Here is a 24862-nt window from a genome sequence, read left to right on the forward strand (position 1 = left end):
TATTTATACACTTTAAAGAGACCAATGTAAACAATTTCTGATCTGCCATATGTTGAAATGCTTTAGTGAAAACATAACTGCCTAGTCAACAAAGATGGCATTGAATTGCACTGTTTTGGAAAAAAACGTTAAGTGAACTAGATGCCTGTTAATCTGGTTCTTTAAATATCATAAACAAAAGTATCATAATGTGTTTCCAAGGACAAAGGCAGAGTTTTCCTGGCTTTGATTGGTTGCTGCCCTGCCCTGTCCCACAGTCATCCTTAATTGGCTTTGGGTAGATTGGAATCACATAAGCAGGGTGACATTCATTACTTCCCTGGTTATTTCTTTGCACTGAGCCTTGAGATTCTCAAGGAGTAACCGTTAAAGATTTCTTTCGTTTTGTCTATGATCTGCGAGAGGGGCTTGTTCTGGGAAGAGCAGGCATGAGTTTGAGTGCAAGAAGAGTCACTCTGCCTGCAATAAGACCAATTGTTCTGCAGAAAAGGGTACATGACTTCTTCTCACTTTTTTTCTTTAATTTTTCCTACTGTTTTTTTCCTCTGTTACGGTGTGTTTATTAATATGTCAGACACTTAGGCATCCTTAAGACAGACTGAGATTCATTGGGGATATTGACATTTAAATAACATATGATTGGAATTGAACTGGGCAAAAAAATGCTGTGACAAAGCATCGCTATTGTAAAAATACCTCTATGTGAAAGCGTAGGTCTCAATTTAAGGTCATTGTAACTTAGAGACTATACTGAAGGTATTCTTTTGTCTTTCTTCTACTGTAACATCAGGCCTTTTAATCTTTAATAGGAAATCTGCTGCTAACTATTATTTCTTATATTTGTTCACTAAGGAACAGTTTCTTTGTCACAGTATAATCCATAATGCATCCATCTTCATTTTTTAATGGATTATATACTTTTCCTGTTTAAACATGTTTTCCTGTTTAAACATGTGGTATCAGTTTATTATCAAGTTTCTACCCATTTCTATTGAGTTTCTTTCTGTTTGCTTAAGAAAAACTTTCCATTACATTTGTTAATTATTAATGCAATTGATTCCATCTATGAAAATATTTATTAGTTTTTGTAAAGATCACTGTCATGTATTACTTGCAGTATTACATTTTATAAGGTGAAATACGCATCGCGTAATGTAGCCACATTAAACTGCTCTTGTAAATACACCAAGCAAAATGGATTGCACTAAATTCTGGAAGAATTCAATCTGCTGCATTGAAAGAGAAAGCACTAGCAAAGGAAAGCCCATTTTAGGCAATATGCTTTGTGAATGGTTTTGGTGACACTAGAAACTATTATGTTTATTTCTGTACTTGATTTTCACCAGTTAACTATTAACTATTAAGAGCATTCCATTAAGTCAAAGGTCATGTTTTAATTTATTTTGAGACACGAACGATCAAACATTTAGGTGCTTTGTTTTTCAAGTGTCTCTTTTTTATTGCTTTTAATTTTTAGGTTTTCAGTTTATTTTCTTATCAGTTGACTATTTACTTCCTAAGGACATTTGACTTCATGTTGAAATAGCTATCTGGTGATTTTTCCAACATGTGTTCTCTGTCTTTCTTGATGTCTTTCTCTCATATTAAGTAAATTTAGTTGAAAATATTTTGCTTTGAGGTTGACTGGATATATTGAATTTCATTTAGCTGTGCATTAGTAATGACAATATAGGCCATCTGCCTAGGAATGTAAAAAATTATGTTAGCATATATCAGATGTGTGTTTTTATGTTTGAGTTTTTTTTTTATCCAGTTAGTTTTGAAATTTAGATTGAGCAAGAAAGTGCTATCATGTGTCTTGTTTTTGATGTATGTTGGTATGAGGGAAAGCATACCCTGTGAACTTGCCATTTATTAGCTGTGTGACCTTGGGCAAATCACTTAAACTCTCGGAGTCTTCACATTCTTACTTGTGTGAAAATCACTGAGGAGTTTTAGTAAATGATCTTTTTCAGTGATATTTATGTCTATAATTCTGTGAATCGGGTAATAATACATTTTGTATTTTCATGGTCATAGTAAATATTTAAATAATTTCTTGTGTGGGTTTGTTTTTTTAAAAATGCCATCATTTTGGGGGACTTTGAGCAATTAGTCTAGGAGAAATTTTTATGAGTAAACATTGGTTGAAAAAGAGCTTCTGGTCTTTTGTAAAGAGAAAAATGAGATTACTTTGGAAAGTTGTGATTATCATTGATGTTAGATCTGAGCTGTCAATGGACACATCATCATGATTTCTCTTTGTTTTCTTAATAATAAATAATTAAATTCTAAATAATAAATAATTACTCTTGGGAGTAGTGGGGAAGGTGAATTTTACACATGGCACTTAACATGGTATGATTCTTCTTTGTGGCAGAGCAAGTTTGATCTTTAAGGAATAGAGTATTTTGGAAGACTCAAGTAAATTGGGAATTGGGAATGATTTTTTACTTCATCCAATTCTGTTAGGATCTGATTTGTTGGATTCTAGTGAATCAGAGTTTTAGTGAAGAAGGTTTCATTATAATATCCCTGACCAAATCACTCTGAATGAATCTTTTACTCCATAGCATTTTTCTGAGATGACTGCTAGGTTCTAGGATTTTTTTCTTCGTTTTTTTTTTTTTTTTTAAATAAGAAGACTAAGTTTCTTGAGTGTTGAGTGACTTATGGAAGGTCACCAAGAAGGTCAATGGCAAAGCTAGAAATAGAATCTGGGTCTTGTGACTTCCAATGTGTTTCTCTTAGATACATGTTACCTCCTGAAATTAATATGTTAATGAAATTGCCTTATGGTGTGTATAATTATCAACTTCAAGTCTGGAATTAGCTTGGGCAAATCCTTTCATCTTCCTCTGCACCTCCCATATGTTCCAGAAAACATTTTATGTAGAAAGCTATTGTGTGCAAGTGTGTGTGTGTGTGTGTGTGTGTGTGTGTGTGTGTTTGAGAGAAAAGAGGGGTAGAGGAGCAAAACAGATCAGGAAAGACAATTTGTACCTGTAACTCCAGATTGGCATATACCATCAAGAAAACATTTTAAGATCCCAGAGTTAACTCCAGCACTGTAAAGCTTAACTTAAACACATTATTACATTTATATTCTTTTGTAGAACAAAGGCCAGATATCCATGTCTTGATTCCATGGGTAGACATGTTCCATGCCTCTATTAGATTAGCATTATTTTGAAAATTATTTGCAAGCATATTTACATTCTTTATCCAAATTACATTTACACAAGATTGTCATAAGCACACAGAAATCTTCAGAAATCTAAGAGAAAAAAGCCAAATCTTTTATAATATATATTTTCTTAATATTTAAGTCGTTTTGAAAATCATATAGTATAATGCAGTGCCATTTATAAGATATAATTCCCCATTCATACAAGGATAATAGTTTAGAACTATCTTATTCAAATGATCAGAGTCAATGCTATAATTTTCCAAAAATCATTTTGAAGAGGAAAGAATACAGATCATAGTGTCACTCTTTATCCCAGAAACTTTTAAGTAGGTACAAAATCTGTGCAAACCCGCTTAGTGCATACTCTGGGGGCCTGGATGCCCCTCACCCTGCTCAGCTTTATGGGTTGCTTCCACTTCACCCTGTTTTCCAACTTGCACTTCAAGACACTTAGCATTTCTGTCTCTACTTCTACTCCCACGGCTGTGCTCTGTGACTTACAACTACTCCAGGCTCCTGTTTGCTTTTCCTAATGCTGCTATTGAACTGCAATTATCTATGTCCCATCTCAGGCTCTGATCTCATCCTAAAGCCTTCTGAGACTCTTTTCATATTTGTCTTCCCAGTGTTTTAATTCAGAGTCAATGGACATGTCATTTGTCAATTTAGCAACTACCTCCCTCGGACACCAATTGTTAATATTACCTTTTATAATATTTGAATCGTATTTGCTGTCTCTGATGTGTATTTTATGTTTCTTGTCTTTTCACATTTGGCTTTCAGTCTTCCTGTATCTTTTTAATTTGTATTCCTTGCAATATTTGTTTTTCAAAACTTTTTAACAATTAGATTTTGCTATTTTTAAGGGAGCAGAATTCTAAATAAAGTACTCTGTCAGTTATAGGCAGAATTTAATTTCATTTAACCAGAAGAGTGAAAGGACAGTAGATTAAACAAGGAAGATATTTATTTTTCTTTCACTTTATAAGAAGGATCAGGCCAAAGCTGATGTGTACTTTTACAGTGTCCTTAGGCAACCAGGTTCCTTTTTGCTTTTATTGTTTCTTTCCTAGTCTAGGTCCTTTTACCTTTTATATATAGAGAGATGCATATCTCCAGCCACCCTGTGCACAGTCTTTGCACAGACAGTGGGAAGGAACAAGGGTAGGCTGGCTAATTTTATTCCATGTAAGTGATTCTCTGGAATAACCAGGAGCTTCTACTTACAGGTGGGATTGTTTCATCCAGGGAACTCTGGTATGAAGGGAAGTTAGGAAATGCAGGTTCTGAGTCTAGGAGATAGCTCTCTTCAGCAGAATCAAGATTTAATAGGATGGAAAAAGAAAGGGAGGCTGTTGTGGGCAACTAGCAATCTCTACTACAAGTGCCTTAGAAATCTTGTTTCTTTGATTTTAACATTATGATGCCCAATATAGGATATGATTATGCTTTTGAAAAAACGCACTCCATGACTTGTAGGGGAACACTGGTGTGGTCAGGGGGAAAAGCAGATTTCCTGGGAGGAGGAGGTAATGGAAGTTCACTGGTTGAATTTAGATGGTGTGCTTGCCTGGTAGATGGTGAAAGGTAGTGAGTATCATTACTGCTCTTCCTACAGAGTTCACATTCTTTTCATACCTTGATTTCTTTCCTTTCCTGGGGTTACTTAATTGAGAATTTACCAGGAAGACTGCCACTCAGTAAGTACTGTTTTTGTTCTTCACAAAATGTTTTCTTTGCTGAGAAGTGAGTTTAAGGAAGAAGGACTTAGTGGAGATTGTGTGGTTGTGAGTTAGAAACCCTCAGTTTGAGCTCAGCTCCATCACTAATCTGCAGTGTGACTTTGAGTGCACTCTTTAAATCTTCCTGAGAATCAGTTTCTCTATCTTCAGAATATTGATGCATCCTCAAAGAATCCTTGAGGGGATGAAACATAAATATGCAACTGTACTTGAGCAAAAAATGTGAATTCCTCTTTTCCTTCCACCTATGCAATGTCATGGTTTTTTTTTTAATTTCAGATATTATAGATCTCCCTATTACTAGAATTTAAATTCTCTGTACTTCATACTTCAAAAGTAGATATCCAGAAGTTTTCTTGTAGCAAATGAATATAACAAAAAAGTGGTTGTTTTTCATTTGATGCCACCAGAGAGAAAGAAAGTATAGTTTTCAAATGCTCATCCCCACTGCTCCCTTTCTTTAACTTGAGAAGGACTCTAATTTGAATTTTTGAAATTCAATCCAATTAATATGTGCGGAGGGAGGACTTTTTGTTTTTTTAAATCAACATGTTTTGTTTTTTTAAATCAAAATCTTGGGGAGTACTAGTCAGGGAATTTTAGGTTGTTTATTTGGAGGAGGGAAAAATGTACCTGGCATGAAGACTTGGTTCAGCAGATAAGAGGAGGCACTAGAAGGTTAGCTTTTTAACAGTGGGGGCTGTATCACCTTTGATCATCACCGGACCCAAGTGTCTAGCACTGAGAAGGCACAGAATTGGTATTTACTGGTTCATCATCCCTAATTGGAAAATCCCAAATCCAAATGCTCCAAAATTTGAAATGATTTGAGAAAATGTGATACTGAATGTGGAAAATTCTACTCCTGAATTTGTGTGATGGGTCACAGTCAAAACACAGTGCATTAAAAATATTATAGAAAATCACTTTCAGACTATGTGTGTATGTGTGTATGTGAATCACAAATGAATTTTGTGTTCAGACATGGGTGCCATCTCCAAGATATTTCCTCATGTATATACAGATACTCCAAAATAAAAAGAAATCCTAATTCTGAAACATTTCTGTACCTCAGATTTTGGATAAGGCATACTCAAATGGGTATAACCATTAGTTGAATAAAAACAGTTTTGGTAAAAATAAGTTTGGGCTTTTGTGATACTGACCTGATGTTGGCATGTGCTTTGAGACATCTCTCTCCATGTTGCTTTTCCTTCATTTTTCCCTGAATATCATCCCTGAGGTAAAAAGCCTCCCACTCTGGACTTTCCATCACCTTTATCCAGCTCTAGCTTGCTGCTGTGGGCAATTTGGTCCACTCACTGTGTTCCACACAGACCAATAAAAATAACAACAGCTACAGTCTGTTCAGGACTGATTGTACATTCTCTTTCATCCTCATAAGCCCCATACAAGGTTTGTGGCCAAACCCGTTTTGGACGAGGAAAATTGGCTTGGAGAACTTGAATGTCTTCCCTGAGCTCCCATTAATAAGTGTCAGAGGCAAGACTGGGATCCAGGCCTCTGGCTCACCAGCACAGGAGGCACCTCTCAGAGCAGACACATATGCCCCCTCTCCACAGCGTGCCTGTGATGCCTCTTCTTCTACCTGTACCCTACTCATGGGGCATGCCTCACCTCTCCTGCAGTCTGCCTTTTGCTCTCCTATTTACTTTTCCTTACTGTGCCCTCAGTCTTGCCTCAAAGACATTATGACTGAATGGACATATCAGTGTCTTAGAACAAAATGTGTCTCTAAGTGGTCTCTTGGAACTTACTCCTAACTGCCTCATTGTTTTCAAGAGTTTATCATGATAATCCCTAACACTGGATGCTATCAATTTGCCAGTGTTTTTCCCACTTTGCCCTATGAGGAATCTAAGACTCATAGCTGATAATAAACCTGTGGTCTAGGATCTGATTACAGAGTGGACTCCAGAGGCTCCCAGCCACTGTGGGCACCTGGACTGGATTCCATGAAAATAGGCACTGGGTCTCATATTATTTTGTAAACTATAATGCCCATGTTTGGCAGCCAAGGCAGATTAAAATAGCTGGGCTGATGAATGGTCTCAGACTGTTGCTTGGGGAAGTCTGTGGGGCTGGCTCTCCTGGCCATGTCCCAGTACCTTAAGACAAATATTAAAAATAAGAATCTCTTTTTGGCAGAGAAAGAAGCAAGACTTTTGATAATTTCAGAAACTAAACTCCCTGAAAGGATAAATATTTCTGCCCCTGTACAGTAGTAAAAATGCTTACTCTTAACACAGTCCCAAAAGAGAATTCAAAAATTGTTTTGGCAAAAACTGCATTGTCAGAAAGTGATTATCACCTCCTCATTACTCATACATGATATAGCCTCCTGCATATTTGTTCATACATATTCAAGTGTATTTGAGAAAATATTAGGACTATTATTTTGTATTTTCTAAAATAAAATCAGCTTATGTAGTTCTTTCAAGATTTGAAGAAAAAAAGTTAGACATTATCATTATAAATTCCAGGAGAACCTCAAGTTTGAGTCCTGGTAATGAGTCCTGGTGAGGACACACAAGCACAAATGCACACGAACAGATGTTAATGTGTGTGTATCTATAAACATAAACAACATTAATATGTGTGTATGTTACATATATCAAAATACATGGAAATCATTTATCTTAAAAAGTCAACTAGTTAAGAATTAAAAATATATATATTTCAACTTTGTTATAAACTTATAATTATATCAAACAGGAACTCCATAACCTTAACAATTTTATGATTGAAAATTTCAAAACATGGCATGTTCATTCTTTATTTGCACCAACTGAGAATAAAATCTCCCTCTGCTGGTTGTTTCAATATTTGCAATTTTTTCTGGCAAGATGGTGAAAAAAAGTGAAGGAAAAAAAAAAAAAACAGCTTTTATTTTTAACATTCCAAAAACTAAGTACTTAGGGAGATATATGTATATTTAAATTCTAGTGCTTAGTTATCTAATACTTTTACCCAAGATGCTGTGTAGAAGCAGCAGCTTAAAGCAGCATAAAAATTGCTGAGCTGGGCTGGAGATATAGCTCAGTTGGTAGAGTGCTTGCCTCACATGCACAAGGCCCTGGGTTTGATCCCAAGGCCAGGTTCCATGGCTGCCCTTACAGAGTCTAGCTGGAGGTTCCTGGGCAAAGTGGACCCTCTCCAGCCTCAGCTTCTTTATATGATATAATGAGAGGATTTCAGTGTATGTTCTGCAAGAAGCTTTCTAACCCTTAAGGTTTTATGATTCTTAAAGTATTGATTCCCTTTCTTTTTTAGGACTATATACATGTTTTGAAGTGATATAAAATAAATATTTAGAAAAATAAGATTAAAATGACAAAATGGGTATAAATCAGTTGTGCTAGTGCTATCACAACATGGTGGTGTTGCATACTATAATAAACTTAGAAAGTAATACCCTCAAGTGTTCCAAACAGACTGAACTTAAATTACAAAAAAAAAATCCATTATTTTACAGTCTTAAATTACAAAAAAAAATCATTATTTTACAGTCTTCTGATTAAAGTATAACACACAGTTGATAGTGTGTTATATCCAAATTTCAGAGAGGTTAAATGTGAAAAAAAATATGTTTTTAAAAAAATCAGTGAAAAAAAGATAGTTTCTGAAAGTGCTACCATTGATGCCAGACTGCTCAATAATTGCAATAGTCTGATGTGTCTTGAACGATTTTAAATAGTACTTTTCTCTCTTTATGTTTTCCTCTTCTCTGGTCTAAACACTTTTCCATCCACCCTCCCAACTTGTTCTTCTTTCTCACTGTGTGAACCTGTTTTTAACTTTTTCCCTTAGACATATCTTATGGTTATTCTGGGAATAAACTATTGCTTAAAAGCTGAAATGAGATACTGTAATAACATTGCATCAAATATAAGCATGACTAGTGGTTTTCTGTTTGAAATATGAATAAGCATTAGCACTTGTGAGGTATTTTTGTTTGTTTGTTTGTTTTGGGTTTTGTTTTGTTTTGTGATTTACTTCAAAGATGAATTAGTCAGCATTGGCCTCTCAGCAGGAATTGCCTAAGTTGTAAAAACACTGACAGTTCAGAGAACACTCCTTGATGAAGTCACTAGGAACATTAGTGCGAGATTTGTGATTTGACACCCTCTTTATTTCTATATTATTCATATTGAATTTATATCCTTAAAAATAATATGTGTGTGGGGGGGTTAGCACAGGATAATTTTTAACTTAGCTTTTAATATTTGCTTTTTTAATAATGAAATTGGATCACTATCTTTTGCCTTTAAAAATACTTTTAGTTGTAGATGGACACAATACCTTTATTTGATTTATTTATTCCTTATGTGGTACTGAGGATGGAACCCAGCACCTCATTTGTGTTAGGCAAGTGCTCTACACTAAGCTACAGCCCCAGGCTCCCCCCACCCTACACACTTTTTGGGGTGGTTATTGTTGCATAACAGAGCAAACTGAAAGGGCTTCCAGTTATTCTGTAAAATTGAACCCCCATTTGAGTTAGGGTTTCTCTACCCCTTGTAGGAGACAACCTTGAGGGAGGAGCCCTCACCAGGGATCTGGCCTGAGATAGGAGATCAGAAAACGTAGACCAGGAAGAACGAGTTGAGTGGCTTGGCGGGGCTGTAAGGAAGTATTCTGAGCCTCTCCTTGTTTGAAGGCTGTTTTTCTTCTCTTGGTTGGAAGCCTAGATGTGACATGATTCTGCAGTGTCACTGACCCAAGGTGTCAGGTGCGGCAATACTAATCCCTTTCCATGCCAAGTTTAGGGGATTTCTAGTAGTGAGGCTATGCTGGATTCTTCAGCCTGATGTCGGGATGGGAAACTTAGAGTACATCATAAAACTCCGTCATTGCATTTGGAATTCATATCCAGAACTCTTAGACACTCTCCTTGGATTCCCAGTAATATGGGCCTCTAGTTCTGAATCAGTGTATCTCTTTATTGAGGCATGCCTTGTATTTTTCATATTGAAATGTAGTAACATGCAAATGAATATGAGGCCACTGTTTTTACCGAGGTGTTGAGAGAATTATCCATCTGGTGATTTTAATAACAGGTTCAGGGAAAAGAAGAATAGGCCCCAGTTAGTGGGAGCTAGATGGACCTGCCTAACTAAACCCTGAGCTGCTTGCCTCTGCTTTTAGTTGTGAGGAGAGAAGGAAGTAGTTCAATCTGATTAACCCAGTGTAGTGTAGACTTTCTATTGCTTGTAGCTGAGCCCTTTCCTAAATGATTAAGTCAACATAAGGTTGTTTATCCTTATTCTCTTTCCAATTTGTAATCATATTCATGTAAAACTGTTATTTTAAAACTTAATTCTCCATTGCCAACTGTTTTTAAAATGTACCCTGTAGTTTGCCTCATCTTAAAATGATCCCTTTCTGTGGTGGCCCCTTCACCAGTTTGTGCTGATGGAAGCCAATGTGCCCAGCCCTGGGTGAAGGCCCTTTCCATAGGGCTGCTGGCTCTGTGCCTCACCTCCTCACCTGTTCTTGGTAACACAGTCCTTCCCCTGTCAGCAAGGTAGGCTGTTAACTCTTCTTGTCAAAATTGGTTTTCCTTCTTCCTTGATATTTTTGCTCATGATATTCGCCACCCTCAGATGTTTCCCTACCTTCTTCTCTAATTATCACAGGATCCAAGTCTTTTTAAGATATAAGTCACCTAATTCAGCTTTATTCACAAATTTTATGAACATGCCTTTGCTTTCTTGTTAGTCAACATGTACCTTTTCTTCCCTAGCAGTTTCCAAATTTCTTGAGGTTTCAAAGCTGCTATTTTAGGAACCTTAGTATTATCTCACCCAGGGTTATACATGATGATTTCATTCCACACTGGAGCAATATTTTGATTTCCAGTGTGTGTGGCATGTTGTGCTAAATGCTGGGAATATCATAGGAAGTAACATTACCAGATTCCTGGTGTATTGAAGAGCAAGAGTTATGTATGGTGATTACATAGTTGTACATGTGTGGACATGGAGGGGGTTGAATCCACACTTGGAGGGTCATTGAAAGCTTCCCACAGATATAATGGTTTGTTTGAGGTCTTAGGGAGGAGAATAAATAGAAGGCAAGGACACAGTATTTTAGGCAGAAGTAGTTGCATGCTCAAGGCCCCTATGTTGGAAAGGAGCATAGGTCTTTCAGGAAACAGAAAAAAGTGTGGTTGGAGTGAGAGAATAAGGAAGAAATTGTAGGGAATAAAGTTGAAGGGTAGGTTAAGGCTATGGACCTGCTGTGTCAATCAATTCCTGTAATCATGATACTGGTCACAGTATTTATTTTGAATCAGCTACTTACACAGGTATTGTTAATGCTCATGTAAAATGTGTTGTTGAATATCTTCCTTGAAAGGGGGAATTTAAGACTTTTCTTGCTACCTGGTTTCTCTAAACTATGTACTCTTTTGCTCTTAGTGAATATTTGACAGCTTGCAAAATAATACAGAATGGCAATAAGAAAGCAACAGCTTTTCTTGAGCTATTAGGGTCTTCTGGAACAGTCTTTGTTTCTAAAATATAGCATTTAAAAAACACTGTTAGAGATTTGGAATAAGTAATAATGAATATGTTACTTCCCATTCCCTTTGAGGGAACACACTGAATTGCTTAATTCAAAATATCTAAGAATGTCTCCTCTTATCTTACAACACTGCATTCCTTATTTAGAAAGATATAAAAATCCAGGGCTACTCTGACCTCATTATAAAAATATTTCACATGCTTTAGGTACATTACCTATCTATTAAAAACAATAACAAAACAATCTTAAAACATTAGAATCCTACTTTAGTTGGATGATAAACTTTTAAAGAATAATAGAAATAAGCTGCACTTTGGAGCCTTGTGCATGGAAAGTTTATTTGGGACTTGTTTTTTATTTTAAAATTCCTATTAATTATGTGTTAATAGTACATATCATTAATAGATATAAGAAATAATTAACAAAATTATGTTTTTGCATAACAATATATACTTTTCAATATGATATCATATTTAATTGGTTTAAATTTTTTAAACTAAATATTAATTAGTTATATTAAGTTAACTTAAAATTAAATTTTAATTTTCCTAAAATGGAAACTTTGATACAGAAGATAACCAGTGATAATTATGACCCAAATATCTTTTTTCTTCACTTTGCTCTTTTTTTTTCTTTTCCTTCATTTCATCATATGGATTCTTGCTCATTTTTTTTTTTTCATGGTTACTCTGTGCTTGTTTATTTATTTATTTTTTCCTGCTGAACAACAATGGGTTCCTCTTCTCTGTACTATCCTCTGAAGCAACAAGGATAAGTGGGGCAAACCTATGGAGTATTAATTACTTTCCAGTCATGGCAGGTCTGAAGCCCCCTTGCTGCTCCGTGGAGCTGTTGAATGACCAGCTGAGAACTCTGAGTTCACTGCAAATATTCCAGAATGGACCCAGATTGACAGGAGCTGCCTATCCCATTTCATCACATTCCTTGGGGTCATCAGGGAGGAGAAGAAAGGCTGATTGCTTAGTCTTTAATCAGCTTTTCCTTACAGCTTTCCAAACAATTCATTCTTGGAGTCAAAATTTCAGAAGATTGTTTATTACAGAGAGATACTGAATATGCTCTGGTAGCACATCTATGCTTATTGAATTGACTTTCAATTTCTCTATCTTTTGCTTACTTTTAAATATTTTTTTAAAGAAATGGCCTATGGCTTACACTGTAAACATTTTGTCTTTTTAACCTAGAGACCTTAGGGCCTTCAGACTTTTCCCTGAACATTATAATTTTTTGTTTTCTCACTGAATAGTAATACTGTTGTCTTCTTCTTAAAAAATAGGTTCATTTTTGATTATTTTCCTCTCTTTACTTTTTATGGAGGGCAGTCCAGTGGAGGAGTTGGTATGTAAAGTGCATAAAGACACCTCGATAGGACATGTGCCCAAACACAGGTGGGCTTCACCCACATTCCAGCACATCCCTTCAGGGGTTCCTGGGGCTATTGAATTTTCACTGCTACCTTCCACACATTCCTAGAGCAAGTTTTTTTTTAATATTTATTTTTAAGTTTTAGGTGGACACAATATCTTTATTTTACATTTATGTGGTGCTGAGGATCGAACTCAGTGCCTCATGCATGCATGCTAGGTGAGCACTCTACCACTGAGCCACAACTCCAGCCCCTAGAGCAAGTTTTGAAGTTGTAAACTCCTCTGCAGGTCAAGATTGTCATGATTGCCAGCAAAACAGTGGCACCAAAGAGTTCCCAACTTAGTGTACACTCATGGCTTCTTTGGGAGCCCTATCTACATGCTGGTGGGATGAAATAAACAGATGTTATCTGAGCTGTACTTCCCTTATTAGTCACTCTTCTCCATCAATGAAACAAGGGTCATTCTAGTTATTATTTTGGGCCCAGGAAAATTTTCTTCCTGTTGGCATGCAATTTCAAACAATCTTATAAATAAAGTGTTATGAGTAATACTCTCATAGTTTTTATTTTTTCCCCACTTTATAAAGCAAACTGGATGTTTGGACCACTGAACTGGAAATATATAACATCCATTTATTAAATAGCATGATTATATAAACTTAAAATCTTTTTCTCTGTCAGTATGTGGAGGAAAGAGTATATTGATATTTCTTTCTAAGGATTCTTAAGAAAAGGCCTTTGGTTTTTACAGAATCATGAAAGTTAGCATTAGTACATATTAGTCAGATAGCGTTTCTGATGAGTTGACTTTTTTCCTGAAACAGGAAGATTGAGCATACTTTCTGCAATAGGAACACACAACTCTTCTAGAGACATAAGGCTTAGATTGATATTTCCTTTTTAACGTATTTAAGGGAGAAATGGATATAAATTAAATAGTTTTTAACAGTGGTACTGCACTGGTAGTGAAAAAAGTCTTCATAATCACTGAATGGATCTCAGAGATGACAGGATTTACTCCTGTGCAATATTAACCTAGGTATAATTATACCATTCATAGACAAATGTGTATTTTGGATAAATATCAGCATTAAATAGGATTTTAAAAAATAAGGGTTTGAAATGGAGTTCAAACAAAAGTCTTAAGTTTTTCTCTCAGTAGATTTTATTTATTTTAAAAATGAATATGTGTGCTTATGCCAGAAGTTTAAGTTGGCTTACACCCTCTAAATTTGTGTCTTTCAATTCTCAGCAATTTATTTTTTTTTCATATTCGCAGTAACATAGTCTGAACAAAACAATGGCATTTCCCGATTGGTTAGTTAAATTTCTCACTTTCCCCAATTTTACCTCCTGCTCTGTTCTTTCCCTCTTTTCTATTCTGGCTGAGGCTTCAGAATGCCCTAGTTTTACATTTTCTTAGCCTCTTTAAAGTAGAAGACAGAGCATGTAAAATAAGAGGCATGCTTCTATGATCACAGGTGATGAGTGTTTCCTGCAAGAAAATACATGGGAATAGTGAGGAGGTGAAGGGAACCTTTGCAGTAGCCACTGGTCATTCTCCCCATTTCTGGCCTGGTATGTGCAGCAAGGAGCTGCAGCAGTGACTCACCATTGCTCCACCTAAAGGAGCAGTCCAGAGTGGCAGCCTATTGTCCTCTCAGAAGTGGGCATTTTTACATTGCTTTTGCCAGAAGCACCCACCATGCTTGGTCCAGTCAGTTTGACTACAACAGCATGAATGTATAGTGGGAGCATCCTTTAGAATGCCACCAGTTTTCTAGCACAGATGCAATACTTGCAAACATAGTCTACCCAGGTGCAAACCTGGGCTATGCTGAGACTACAGAAAGATCCCAGCATCTTAGTGACCTGCATGTGTTAGGTAACAAAGTAAATGTAGATTTGTAGACAATCATAACTGGCTTCAAAACATATTTTCATGATCTTGTTCAGATGACTTTATGGCCATCTCAAAGATTAAAACCCAGATTTGCAACCTGGAGTCAATTCTTACCTAAAAAATTTTTATGATGAAAAATTGCCTATCTATTTCTACTGAAAAGAATTTTAATTTTCTAAGCATAGAAATTTCAAGTAAAAATCACATACTTCATGACAGAAAATATTTCTAAGGTAAATGTTATAAATAGGTTTTGAGTACTTGTTATGAGCAAAATGCTGACAGGTTTGCAGTGAGTCCAAAGTTCACTCACTCCGAAGACTTTTATTAAGCCAGCATTGCCCAGGCTAGTTCCTCGTGATACAGTCATACATGGTGAATAAATGGAGATTTTCCTTAAAGGAGCTTGTTAGCATGCCTGAGGAGAAAGACACACAGACAAATAATTACAAAAAAAAAAAATCACGTGAAAGGGCATATTACAAAGCCTTGGGTAGTTAGGGTAGACTTTCTGGAGACAGTTCTATTGGAACTGTGGTCAAATTTATGTAGGAATTGGCCAAAGAAAACATGTTATTGGTGATGGGAGCTTTGAAATATATTCCAGGTGGAGGATATCACATGTGCAATCAAGAAAGAATGGGTTGCAAGTGTTTATCACAGAGTGACCAATTCCATAAGACACTAATCCCATAGAGGAGGGCTCCACCCTCATGACTTCATCACTCCCAAAGGTCTCACCTGCAAATACCTTCACTTTGGGATTAGAGTTTCAACATAAGAATTTGTGTAGAAACAAGCATTTAAATTTTTGCAGTATGATTTATATACCAACAATGATTAACAGTCACAGCTTTGGCCTACTGTCTTCCCAAGTTTAAGCCCAGTAGAAAAGAGGGTGTCTTCTATGGTTATGGAATAGCAATTTGCATTGGCTCTGGCTCTGAATAGGTCATTTGCCTCTGTTAAATAATAACTGCTGTCAGGGGCATCTGGATACTGATTGGTCAAACTAGGAAATACCTTCCACCTTGGAACAGAGGTTGGAGTGGAGGCAGTTATGCACTTATAAATTGGCTTTAAAAATTAGAAAGAAAAAAAGGCTTTTTAAAAGCCTTAGTATTTATGGCATTTATTAGTTTCTTTAGTATAAATACTTCCATCATGGCTAATTTGAAGATGCCTGACTTGCATGATTTCTGAATGTTTAACAGTCAGCTCCTGTAGGCCAGTTGCAGCAGCTCCAGCACACCATCTTTGGGCTGAAGAAAGAGCTGCCAGAATCACAAGGATTGCAAGTGAGGTAGGGCATGGTACTTTAAAAGAAAATCAAAATGGTGCCATAAAGAGGAGTGGTGCCAGGTACCCAAAGCCAACAAGTAAGTATGTACTATTCCATTTAAGAATTTGTACACATTCTTAGGTAGTTTATTTGGATAACAGTTTTAAGGACCATATAATATTCCATTCTGTGAAAGTTTACCTTTCTTTTACTGTTGAATGTTTAAGTTGGTAGAATTCTAAATAATACTTCATTGGACATGTCAATGCCCAAAGCCATTTTGTACACTTAGCACAGGTTTGTTGAGATAGTTTGCTTATGTGCAATTACTATGTTCAAGGAATGGAACTTTTAATGCTTTTAATAAATATTCTCTAATAGATGTACAAAATATTTTTACCATTTTATATCACTCCCATCATTGTAGGAAAGTAATTATTTCATTATATTGTCATTAAGTATAATTAAAAAATAATTGATAGGACAAAATTGAATATCATTTTGTTTAGCATTTGTTCAAATTTCTAAAAATGCAGACATTTCAATGTTCTTAAAATAGGCATACTTCTTATATTGAATTTTCCTCTCATTTCCCAGTTGTGTGTTTATATGTGATCTTACCATACTATTGTCATAGGAATTTATCTTCTTTTACTTAATTAACACATAGAATAGTTAATATTGGAAATTCTAGTCCAGAGCACAGCTTGATAAATGTTGATGGGGTATTTTATATAAAACTCTGATTCTATATAATTGAGGGTAACACTGGCTGATCTAATAGATAAATCCTAATATACAGTGAGTCAGCACAACAGAAATTTATCTCTTGCTCATGTTATTGTTTCATAATGACTTTTCTCAGTTAAACATCTTCCTCAAAATCATTTAAGGACAAACCCTCATTCTGTCCCATGATTTTCCTTTTCCCTTGGGCTATCCACACAGCTGTTTCCATTCAGTGGGGGTGTGGAATGAAAAGGGGATGAAATTTGGGAGAATTTTATGGCATCCTGGAAGTGCAGCAGTCCTTACACACACATTCCACTGACTCAAACTCAATCTGCTGGCAACATTAATTGCAAGGGAGTAAAGAAAAGGATGTGGTGAGCATCTATCCAGTATTTGCCCAAACTTCTATACCTGAAATGGAAAAATGTTTTCGAACAGTCTGATTTTGTTCCATACTACATAAATGCACCTGGGAATAAATCACTAACATTACTGGGATTATGTACAAGATTTAAATATGGAATGGGAAACTGAAAGTATTGATAAGAGATATATAGATTTTTAAATAGAGCAAAGTGGTGGGGGAAATTTTTTGAATACTCATTGAATGGCTTTTAGTTTAGACAATGCAAAAAAAAAAATGGAGTTTGTTGGACAAAGTGACCTTGACAAATAACTTTTGGTTAGGTAGCATTCAGTGTATAAGAAAATTAGTATAATCAGCTCAACTAGTAAACTGGCTTATTAGAATGTTATTTTAATTAAATATTTTAGTGAAAAAGCTGTTTATGGATTGGGGAAAATCTTTGAAATCACATATCTGATGAAGATTCATATATAAAAGAACAATCCTTACAACCTGATAGCAGAAAAACAATGGGCAAAGGTCCTGAATATACATTTCTCCAAAGGAGACAGAAAAATGTCCAACAAGTATATGGAAAGGTGCAGATCATCACTAACCATCAGGAAATGCAGACCCACTATGAAATATCACCAGAAAGCCCTTAGGATGACTGTTCTGAAGATAAGGGAAGTATTGGTGAGGATATAAAGAAAGGGAAATGTTGGTAGGAATTTAGATCAGTTCAGGCATTTTGGAAAATGGTTTGGAAGTTTCTAGAGAAATTAAATACAGGATGACCATATGACCCAGATATCCCTCTTCTGGGTACACCCAAAGGAAATGAAATCACTACCTCTTGAAGATATTTGCACTGCCATGTCTATTGCAACATTATCAATAATAATAGCCAAGATATGGAAACAATCTAAATGTTCCATCAAAGGATGAATAGATAAAAAGAACCATGGATGTGTGTATATACTCAGTTGTATATGCACATAAAAATACACAATGGAATATTTATTAAGCTTTAAAAAGGGAGATCCTGTCATTCACTACAACATGTCTGAACCTGGTGGAAATTATGCTAAGTGAAATAGCCAGACAGAGAAAGAAAAATATTGCATGATTTCAGTTGCATGTGGTATCTTCTTTTATTAAGAAATTAAAATACAGAAACAGGGACAGAGTGAGGAGAAGGGGAATGGGAGACATAGATCAAAGATACAAACTAACAGATATATAGGACTGACATTTCCAAAGGTCTAATGTATATCATGAGGACTAAGTTAGTCATTGTATTTGGAATTTTTACCAAATGAGTAGATTTAAATTGTTCTTGCCATACACAAGAAATAGGTAACCATGTGAGATGATGGATATGTTAATTCACTTCACTATAATAACTAATTAATTAGCTATATTTTATCTTAAAACAACATGTTGTATACCTTTAATGTATGCAATAAAATTTATTTTAAAAAATCAAACAAGAATATTTTAGCTCTCTTTTTTCTCCTTACACAGGTGATTAAAGTGTACAGTGAAGATGAAACCAGCAGGGCTTTAGAGGTACCCAGTGACATAACAGCCCGAGATGTTTGCCAGCTGTTGATCCTGAAGAATCATTACATTGATGACCACAGTTGGACCCTTTTTGAACACCTGCCTCATATAGGTCTAGGTAAGGATACAGAATCATAATGTTGCATCATTTTTTGTGCCCTGTAGGTCATGTGACAAAGATTTTCTTCAGATATATAAAAGTAAACAAAAGGGAATATGATCAGATCTTTTCTTTACTTTTTATTTTTCATTGTTGGTGATTAGTCAAGAATATAGCACCAAATGGAAACAAGAATAGAAATATTATAAATTTAGCATTGTTCCTTGTTTAAATAATGATATATCAGAATTTTAGAACTAAAACATAGTGTTTAAATTGTATTCTTCTTTTTTCTTTTTTTTTCTTTTTGAAGTTGGGTTGCACTATGTTGCTGAGGCTGATCTTGATCTCCTGAGCTCAAGGGATTCTCCTGCCTCAACTTCAAGAGTATAGGTTCACAGAGCCATACCAGCTCTGAGTTCAAATTGAAGGAAAGATAAATTTTATAATAATCTTTGGAAACACAATTAAACTTTTTTTTGAGAAGTTGACAAAACAGAATGTTATTTGGACTATTTTTTTATGTTGATGGCAGTATGGGCAATTATAAGTATCCATAGTAGTTATCCCCCCACCCCATCATCCCTCCTTTCTTTTTTGTTTTACTCTTTTTGTGGTGCTGGGGATCAAACCTAGGGCCTTGCATGATGTCTACCAATGAGCTACACCCTCAATTCCCAATGGTCATTCTCTCTCTTTTTGGGGGGAGGGGAGGGTACTGGGGATTGAACTCAGGTGCACTTAACCACTCAGCCACATACCCCAGCCCTATTTTGTATTTTATTTAGAGACAACATCTCACTGAGTCACTTAGTGCCTTGATTTTGATGAGGCTGACTCTTAACTCACGATCCTCCTCCCTCAGCCTCCCCAGCCAGTTGGATTATAGGCTTCTACAACCATGCCCAGCTTGTCATTCTCTTAATAGTGATGTGCACCATAGATTTTACTTGAAAATTATAAAGAACTCCTTTACATTTTGAGGATATAAAGATTAACCTTTTCAATTTTTTTTAAAAAATGTATTTGTTCTTTTAAATTGTACATGACAGTAGAGTCTATTTTGTCATATTTATACAAACATGGAGTATGTCTTATTCTGCTTCAAATGCTAGTCTTGTGGATGTACACAATGTTGAGTTTCACTGTGTTCTATTCATATATGTACATAGGAAAGCTGCGTCAGATTTAAACCACTTGTCTTTCCTATTTCTATCCTCTCTCCCTTTCCTTCATTCCCCTTTGTCTAATCCACTGAACTTCTGTTTTTTTAATTGGAAATGAGGTTTTGTATTATGAACCATGGAGAGTTTTTAAAGCTTCTTTTAATAAGTTATAAAGAATTCATTACTCAAGGGATACAGGGTTCAACAATAGTTTTATTCCCTGTTTATTTTTAAAGGCATTGATTTAAAAAAAACAAAACATGTTTATAGATAAGTAGATGAGAACAGAAGGAGTTTGTTATGGCAATTCCATTCAACTCTTTGAACTCTATATTAGTTTCCTGTGGTTTCTATAACAAATTATCACAAACTTTGTTGCTTAAAATAACAGAAAATTTCCTTTTAGACCTCTAGAGATCTGAAATCAGTAATAGTGGGTTGAAATTAAGGTGTCAGCAGGCATGTACTCTGGGGAAGAGTACATTCCTTGCCTCTTGCAGATTCTGGAGGCTGTCAGCATTCCTTGGCTCATGGCTGCCTTACATTAATCTCTGTCTGTGTGCCTTCTCCTCTTCTGTCTGCACCAAATATAATCCCTCTTTCTTATAAGGTCCCTCCTAGATAGTCCAGGAAAATCTCATTTTGAAGATCTTTAATTTGATCACATCTGCAGTCTTTTTTTTTCTTTTTCATAGAAGATGACATTCACAGGAATTCATCTGGAGTTATTTTGGGGGTCTATTATTCAGCCTATTGCAAATTCCTTCTCATTATACATTAAAAACTTTTAGTAATAAGTCATCAAAGTCATTTTAAATAACTTATTATTGACAGCTCAATTACTTCCTTCAATTTGTTTGAAGAATTGTGAAAGAATTTTATAACTAGTCATTAGAGTCATTCACTTTCTCATCTGACTGCCAGTATACAAAATTGTCCCTTTGTTTGATAGGTTCCAGAGTTTACACCCCAGAGAAGTGTTTCCAAAGAAAGGGTCTAGTCAGATGAGAGATTTGCCATTCTCTGATGAAACAGAATTTTTAAAAAATGATATTGGCAGAAGTGTGCTCTTAGGAGGATTCATATTGAAGAGACCCTTGTAAATTGGATGTACCTCACGCTGCCTGCATTCCCTGAACCCTTAAAAAGTGTTGGTAGACTTCGGGTTTGATGACGGTTATCCTGGGACATGTCAGAAACCCGAGGAGAGGACAGAGTGAAACCTGTGGAAAAGAAGTTAAAATAGTTCCACAGTCTCCATGGGGGATTTGGAACCTGAGCACCTCTGCCATTGACAGCTGATGAGTTGCAGCAGTGCCAGCTGATCGTGACAGCTGAGTGAGGATGGTTACATACCTGCCAGGGAGCCTGCATTCTGAAGCAGTCTGCAGTGGCCAGCTCGGCTCCCTGTATCCTAGGACAGAGAAAGCTCACTGTGTATTTTCCTCATTGTCCTTTCTGACTAATTTAACTTCTCTTTGTGATAATCAATCTCATAAACTATGATGCTCTCAAAAGATATCTGCCATATCCCAAATTATTTAATTTACTTATACTGACAAGAATAAAGCTTTTATTTAGCATCACATATAGCCATAGTATCTCATCCTCTTTTCTTTGGAGGGGAACTTTAAAATTATTCTTTTGGTTATAATCACTACAATTTATCCCTATTAAAAAGCTTTGAAGTTCAATAACATAGATCTGCTCTGCAAATCGAGTAGCAGTTTTCACTGAGAACACTGAAAATTATTTATACTAAAGAATGAAATATACAAGTCTTTTATTGGAAAAGCTTAAAATGGAACATTGCAAAATTAATTTGAGCTACATACTAAATTTAAACATATAATAATATCAATGTATTTTTCCATTACTATGTTTTCTAGAAGTTGCTGAAATAAAATCAAAGATTTGAGCATAATATCTCCTGGTTTCATCAACAATGCTTTAGACCAAACAATGAGAAGGAATTTTAGTTCTGGCATTTTCTTTTTTTTTTTTTTTTGCATTCATATTATATATTTAAGCAAAACAGTTGCAAACATAAATTCTACCCAAATGCTAACATGTATAATATTACACAGCCTCCAGTTCTTTGTCTAACAGTGTAATAGGAAAATAACCATTATGGAGGTGCTGTGGTTTTCCTGAACACCAAATATAAACAAATATGTCTTTGAAATGTTTTTGTTGTTGTTATTGTTTGTGCTTTTGACAAACCTATAAATACTCTTACAATATATATTTAATCAAGTAATGGAATTAAGAAACTTTTTTTTGCATTTGCATATTAAAATGAATAAAAAGAAGTAGAATGAGGTTATTTTTTCTTCCTTAAATATGATATGCAGTGACAGATATCCTTTGTCAATATAATGACTCCTGATACCTCCCTATAAGTCTTTAATGAGTGCCATTGATATAAAGAACCAAAGGACAAACTCTTTGCCAAAAGTTTGGTGACCAGCTAGTTAGCTCTGCATGTGATTCAGGAGACATCCTTGACCTCTTTTGGACCAGAGTGATAAGTTTTCCATTGATAAAATTTATGATGCTGGAGACCAAACCCAAGGCCTTGTGCAAAACAGAGAAGTACTCTACCTCTGGCTATATCCTCAACCCTAAAAAATATTTTCAAATACAAAAATAAATCAGTTCACTGTAAATAACTGAGAAATAAACAATAATCTTAAGGATTAAACATAATTATCCATAATTTCACAACACTGAAATAACTTCTGTTAGCATTAAAAATGTCTTTAAATAGTTTTCCTATTTTAACAAACTCTCCTTTTGTTCTCACTTTTGTAGACTGCTTTCTTTTTTGTGTATGTGTGCATAAAAAAATCCTTGAGTGTCCCCCCCCTTCCCCATTTCACTTTATAGATTCCACATAATGTAGGAACATAGGAACTTCCCCAGCTTCCCTTGGCTGTCTTCCATAAACAGTTTAGCAAATATTTACAGACAGGTTTATACTGACTTTTGTATAGTTTTGTAGATCCTGGAGACAGTATGTAGTAGGGAAAGAAGGATAAGAACATTAATATTTGTTATCTCTTAGGTGTTGATAAACTCCAGGGAAGGAAGATTGGGTGAAGAACAGCAAGTGGAGGTGGGTGGGAGAGATGTGCTTTAAATAGAGGCACGGGAAGACCTCCCTGAGAAGGTGGTGCTTGAGTGCAGACCTGAAGCACACAGCAAGCAGGCCAGAGGGAGATTGTTGTGGATCCAGGATATGGGAAATGGAAAGGGCCCAAAGTGGCAATGTGCTTGTATGCAGGAAGCAGCCCAGAGGCCAGTGTGCCTTGAGTAGTGTCACTAAAGTGGAATGTAATGGCAGAACACAGCAGAGAGCCACAGAGGACCAGATCCTATAGGGTCTCATAGGCATGGAGTGGCCTGGATTTTATCCTGAGAGAGAAAGCAATTAGGGGTGTCTGAGCCCAGAGAGCAATATGATCTGATTTAATTTAAATATATACTTCTGAGCTGGAAATGTAGCTTAGTGACGGAACACTTGCCTAGCATGTGTGAGACTCTGGGCTGGATCCACAAAAGAGGCCAGATAAGTTTGCCCTTGGAGGATACGCAACTTTGCTTTGCTTTTACAGCAAACTGCCTGTGGCTTATGGAAATTATCCCTGCCTCTCTTTATCATTTGTGCTAGTTGTGCATGACCCATTGTGCCCCATTTACATGTATTCTGCATATTTATGAAATTTAGTGGTTTTGAGAGATCTTGAGACCTTATAGGGAAGAACATTTAGATTTTCAGAATAGAAGAGAGTTGAGAGTTTTTTTCTCGCTCCAGTTGGTCAAAGCTCATGTTCCTAGGATTATGTGGTGGGTTTGTTTCTGTCTCATTCTACATCTCTGTCACTAAGGTATACTGTAATCTAAATCTTGAATTCCAAGAACATTTTCACATAGCCTTTCTTTCCAAGGTAATACTGAAGTTACTAAGATCAAACTGAGCCAATCTGGTTCACTTTAAAAAAGGCTGATAACTTATTTTATCTGAACAACACAAGAAATCATGTTGGAAATCGCCTGCTCTTGAATTTGTATAACTTAGTAGTAATATTATGTTTGGAACTTTGAATGTAATAGCGACATGTCATATCTTCTGGTCATAATTATTAATATATGCTTCTGAGAATTTTTTTTGGTGCTAGAGCTCAGAACCCAGAGCCTCATGTATGCTAAACTCACACTGTGCCATTGAGTATCCCCCCATTCTGACTTTTAGAATTTTAATAGGCAGAATAAATCATTGAAAGCAACTAAATACCCTGATTTTGTTCTCTGAATTGCCTAATCCAGTGCATGTTATACTGTGACTCTAGATGTACACACTGTTTTATAGACATTGAATTTTTTGGCTTCTCACTATTTGTTTATGACAAATATTCCACATCCACAGTTCTCTCCAGTCAAAAATAGCCATCGAATTTTTAATGTCACTGTATCAGCAAATATTTTCCCTTCTTTTATGTTGTAATATACCAGATTTTGTAACTGGTGTGCTTTGCTCGATAACCACTGGATGACACTATAGCTCCTCAGATGGAGTACTCTTTTTTTTTTTTTTTTAATAATCACTGTAAGAGGAACTTGGTGGGGGAGTGGACTTCAGCTTCAAGTCCTCTGGAACTTAATGGGATCCATGTTTGTCTTGCTCCCATTTTGATTCCTAATTGAAGCCATGGTACGAAGCAGTAGCAATTAGCACATACTTCCAGCACATACCTATAGACTGTTTGGGAAAAGGAATTAATTGTATTTTAGTATTATTGCTAGGAACAGCTGAGATTTCCATTGTGGATATCATTGTGGAGTGGCTTTAATAAGCAAAATGAATGACTGGAGGCTTTTAATGAAACTGTTTTT

The 24862-nt window shown here is 35.7% G+C and overlaps 1 protein-coding gene across 1 annotated transcript in view; it reads left to right on the plus strand.

Moving 5' to 3' along the window:
* Window positions 1-349: 349 nt before the first annotated feature.
* The window catches only part of LOC124094424 (growth factor receptor-bound protein 14-like), a 56354-nt gene continuing 31841 nt past the window's right edge, over window positions 350-24862 (plus strand). The window contains 2 exon segments of the mRNA XM_058580133.1: window positions 350-491; window positions 18662-18818. Of these exon segments, the coding sequence (XP_058436116.1) occupies window positions 429-491; window positions 18662-18818 (220 nt within the window). The 5' untranslated portion in view covers window positions 350-428.

This window comes from Marmota monax, unplaced genomic scaffold (genome assembly GCF_021218885.2).
Source record: "Marmota monax isolate L192 unplaced genomic scaffold, Marmota_monax_Labrador192_F-V1.1 WCK01_AAM20220418_F8-fsc01537, whole genome shotgun sequence".
Taxonomy (NCBI): domain Eukaryota; kingdom Metazoa; phylum Chordata; class Mammalia; order Rodentia; family Sciuridae; genus Marmota; species Marmota monax.